Source organism: Benincasa hispida, chromosome 12 (assembly GCF_009727055.1).
Source record: "Benincasa hispida cultivar B227 chromosome 12, ASM972705v1, whole genome shotgun sequence".
In the NCBI taxonomy this organism is placed as follows: domain Eukaryota; kingdom Viridiplantae; phylum Streptophyta; class Magnoliopsida; order Cucurbitales; family Cucurbitaceae; genus Benincasa; species Benincasa hispida.
The window spans coordinates 32,336,900-32,341,958 of NC_052360.1; the positions used below are offsets into that span (position 1 = coordinate 32,336,900).

Consider the following 5,059-nt stretch of genomic DNA (forward strand, 5'->3'; position numbering starts at 1 on the left):
CTGATATCTTATCCATTAAACTATGCTCGAATGGATTACTATGATAGTAGCTAACATAGTAAAATTAAATGAATATTTCAATAATGACAAACATATTACAAATTTTTTCAATCCATAATGTTAGAAGGATGATAATAATGTTTTTCAAAATTCAAGTGGATGAAGAAATATGTGGGAAAATAGATGAGGAACCATGCATGAATTCAAGTACCACGGTATGATGAACAAGGCAAGTATAGATGGCAATTTTTCCTACGTTCTACTTTTAATCTCAACTCTCCATTTTAGTGTGGAATGCATATTATCTATTTATTTTTCCCTTTTTCTTTTGAGTTCAACATGGAAGTAAATGATTCAAATAATTTAAAGTTTATAGTACATATATAATACCGATTGAGTATATTTATATTGATTGAGTATAATTGAACTACATTTATTTTAACACGTTATGTATCAATTTATTAATGATAAGGATAGAATTACATTATAGATTAATTTATTAGTGATTATCACTTGGTATGAAAGTCACTATTGCACATCATACTTTAGCTTCAATTTTGAAAAGAGAAAATAGCTCCATCTATTTCAAGTGGCTATTATGGCCAAGACAACAAGTATGTTTCATGAGTAAACTATTTATGTAAATCAATATTCTTCTTTTATTTTATTTTGTTATTATCCTTAGAGAACTACTTTTTGAAAATGACAAAAACTACTTTTATTTCATGAAGAATATTTGAAAATGACAAAACTACTTTTTGAAATGTTTGATCCACAGAAAATATTCACATTTTATTAGTTCTAAGGATAATAATAAAATAAAATATTTACATTTTATAAGAAAAAGTTTAAAAGTACAAAATACTTTAATTTTTTAATATAGAATATAAATATTGTTAAAATTTTTCTATTTATAAAAATTTCTTCTAATAAAATAAAAATTGCATTTGAAATAAAAAAAAACTTAAAATTGAATCAACTTCACAATTAATAATATTGATTTTAATCATTTTGAAATACTCGCAAACATACCCATTACCATTATAGTTAAATATGAAAAGTGATACATCCCTAAGTGAAAATAAGTTTGAAATGAGAGAGATGCACTTGTTAAGATGTTTTCTGTAACGTTAATTGTGCCCTAATTTTAACAAAACAATTGACATTTCATTGACATAAATTAAAGTAAATAATTCATCCTCCAATTTAACGGTAAAAATTGATGGCTTATCTCTTCCAAGAAAAAATTTGCATTATTAACCAATAAAATAAAATAACAAATAATTTCAAAAACTTCTATTAAAAATTTTCAAAACTTGACTTTTGACTAAAATATAGCAAAATGAAAAATTAAAACCAAAATTTCTCCAAATCTCAAAGTTTCAATGAAAATTTCAAAAGAAAATTATGAAGATTAATGAAAATTGAAAAACATGAACTCAACTAACATAATTAAAAAAAAAAAAAAAAAATCTTCAAATCCCAAAATTTTTCCAAAAATTTCTCCAAATCCCAAAATTTGAAAGAAATTGAAATATTCTCGAAAAATTTTCTTCAAATCTCAAAATTTGAAAGACATTGAAATATTCTCAAAATCTCGAAATATGTCAAAATGGGAAAAAACAAAAATTTTCCCTATCAAATTAATTTCCAAAATTAACTGGGCTACATGATATTTCAAAATCCAAACAGAAATGATAATCAAATGACTTAAATTTTGAAATATTTTCTTGCCAATAATTACATTTATCTGGGAAAAACTACCAGCTACTTCATCAATGTAAAATTATACACCACCCCAAATAATGTAAGTCACCATATGAACAAAGACATTCATATTCATGGGATATTAAATTCTACCTGGACTAACAAATAAAGGTATATTTATCCATTTGAAACCAAAAGACTTCACTTGCTGGCTTATGCAAAATGCACAATGAAATTCAAACATTATTCTTGAAATAAACAATATTCTTGAAATAAACAATATTCTTATAGTATATGAATTACAATGAAATTCATAATCCAAAGAGTTCCGAGTGCTCATATTTCTCTGAGTTAAAAGAGAGGAAAAACTCAACTTTTGGTAAGTTGAGACATGTTCATCTTAACAAGAGTTAAAATAATACAAGAAAAACATTTAACACCTTTGATCATTTAAAGGAACGTTAGGTAGTGAAGGATTTCCATGCAAATTACACTACTAAAATAGGACCCATTCAACTCCAAAACAAAACAAAACAAAAAATAGTTAAAAGAAAGTTAAGCTTTACTAAATGCAGCTAAAAGTTCAGTACAGGAAAATTCATCTTTGAAACAAAACCAGACAACTCTAAAGCCAAATATAATCTATTTAGGAGAGACAGCATAATCGAGTCTGATACCGTACAAGAAAAATAAATATACCCATGATCAAAACAAGGAACCGCATCATCAATCACCCTTTCTCCTGAAAGAACACCCCTCAGTGAGTCTAGCACGTCCTCCCGTTGGCTGGCATAAAACCGTCTGGCAGTTACCGCATACAACAACAGTTTGAGAGTGGCTGAAGACAGTGGTACTGCATTTCATAGACAAAAAACAACAATCAGATATTTTAATACACAACTTATGCAGAATCCAGAAGAGTTACAAATATAACAAACCAATGTAAGTGATGGAACTTACATGTTGAAGCATCCTTGGCATTTGACGTCCTTCAAATCGCCAACATATGACAATTAAAGTATACACTTGTCAGTGTCTCAAAATATTATAAATCAAGACAGAGGAAGAAACATTAACTACTGAGCGAAGACAACTTGACAATAGGACAGTAGAGAAATGCACCAGATTTGACAAGACAATCATAACAAATGGCATTGAGTTTAATAGAAGCAAAAGAATACCATGAAGAAGGAGTTGGGTGATTGCACAAGACGCTTGAGCTTGTGCTTCCTCTTCTCTAGCTCAGCAGGAGGATTCAGCAAATCAATATCGTTTTGAAGAACCTGTAGATGCAAAAAACAGACCATCCCATTTGAAAAACTCCCGAGTCAAGAATTGATACTCACCTTTAAGGTCGCAAAAATCAAAGCAAAAACCAACAAAATTGACTTAATAAGAAAGGGAATATAACAAAACAGCAAAAACAGCAAAAATTACAAGTTACACTCAGAAGTATGAACACAATGAAAAAACTTCAGCTGGATTTGAACTTCTCATAAATCAACATCTCCAACATGCGTTTCAATGAGAATAATTCTAGTGTTTCTTTAGTGTTTTGACTTTTTATCTTTTTAAGAAAAATACAAACATGCCAAGTACAGATAGAAAATACATTCAAGTCACAAAGGAGTGATAATTAAGTACACATGGGGAACGTACTCGACAGAAACAAGAAAAAATGTTAAAATAAAGAAATCATAATTTCTTCATCAGAGTACAAATATTTGTTCAAGGTTCCTTTCGATTTCATCAATCCAGATAAAGATAAAACAGTAGCAAATTGGAAAAAAAGAAAAGAAAAGCAAAACTACACTCGTCCAAATAGCTTCAATGCGTCAGATATAATCCACCGCCGCGCAAAGTTATGTGCATGATTCCACTCAATTTACTGCAGGTTTCCAGTTTTTCTCCGAAAATTGGAGAATGAAAAACAATCCCCTTTGCTATAGAACATAATCTTCCGCTAACTTCCGACCAAACCCTTCTCCCAAAATATCGTTCACGTGATTCTCAATCATCAAATCGTCCTTCAAAGCAAAATTAAATCGAAGAAAAAACCCAGAAAGAAAACCATAACTTTTACTGTAAACAAACGTTACATTTTAAATGTATCAGTTCTTCTATCTTCTTTCTACAAATACGAATTCATACATTCAAAAGTGTGAAACAAAAACCCAGAGCCTAAAATTCACCTAAATACATTAAACTTAGCAGCAATACAATTCTCGATAAACAAACATAGAAAAGAACGGATCCGAAGCGGTAAACAGAATAGAATAAATCGATTAGAAGAGGAATGAGAACTCACCATCTTGACAAAACAAAGAAAGGAGCCGGCGAAAGAGGGAACAGAAAACCTGCAAAGCCAATCGAAAGTAGGGCAGAGGGAGAGAGCAAGAACCCTAAAACCTCAATCTTTATATATAGGGATTTCGTGGTTTACATAAATGGGCTTGTTTATTTTGAAGGCAGGCTTTGGGCCTTGAAGATAATAAAAAATGGGCTTTATAGAAAATTTGTGCAAATTGGAATTTGAGAGGTGGGTTTATGGTTTGCAATAATGCCCTTCCCAATTTATCTTTTTGTCTTTTGCCCCAACACCATGTGGTTTTTTAGGGGTACATTTTATTGTATGTTCTTGAACTAGTTTCTATTTGATCCATGAATTTATATATTGAAATTTTATTTAATTTATTTTTAATACTTGAAATTTCAAAAGTGTCATGTTTGATTTCATTTTATTCTTGTTCATGAAGTTCAAGATAGATTTTTATTTATATTTTTTTAGTGCAACAACTACAGAGATGAGGTTCAAACTTTTAACCCTTGAGAAGGAAGGTCATATCAATTATGAGATGAGATCATTTTGGTCAAAATAAATTTTCAATTAAAACTTAAGTGTCATAAATAATATATATCATCAAAGTTTAGTTGGCATAAATTAACTGCCACAATGTCGTTAAGGTTATAGGTCTCAACTAGGGATGGCAATAGGGTCGAGTCAGGCCAGAGATGCATTCCCCATCTCATTTTCGTGGGAATTTTTAATCGCGTCCCCGCCTCATTTCCCATTTTGGGGTTGGGGTCGGGGTCAGGCAATCCCCAGTTGAGGATTTGGGTCCCCGCAGGAAAAAATCCTCGCTTTTTATTTTATTATTTTTATTATCTAAAATTAACTAAAATTATTATTTATATTAAAATTGTAAATTTTATGAAATAAATTAGTATTATTGTTACATATACATGGTTTGAATTAACAATTAAAAAATATTTTAATGTATTTTATTTAAAATTTATATATTAGAAAATTAAGATTTTAAAAAATTAACTAAAACAATAGTTTAATGGTATT

At 29.5% G+C, this 5,059-nt stretch overlaps 1 protein-coding gene across 1 annotated transcript; it reads right to left on the minus strand.

The window, feature by feature from the left end:
• Window positions 1–2,248: 2,248 nt before the first annotated feature.
• LOC120092623 (40S ribosomal protein S27-2-like) lies at window positions 2,249–4,168 on the minus strand. Its single transcript, XM_039050766.1, has 4 exons — window positions 4,016–4,168; window positions 2,889–2,990; window positions 2,668–2,696; window positions 2,249–2,560 (listed from the first exon to the last, which is right to left on the minus strand). The coding sequence occupies exons 1-4, from the start codon at window positions 4,016–4,018 to the stop codon at window positions 2,434–2,436; spliced, it is 261 nt and encodes an 86-aa protein (XP_038906694.1). The 5' UTR covers window positions 4,019–4,168; the 3' UTR covers window positions 2,249–2,433.
• Window positions 4,169–5,059: the final 891 nt, after the last annotated feature.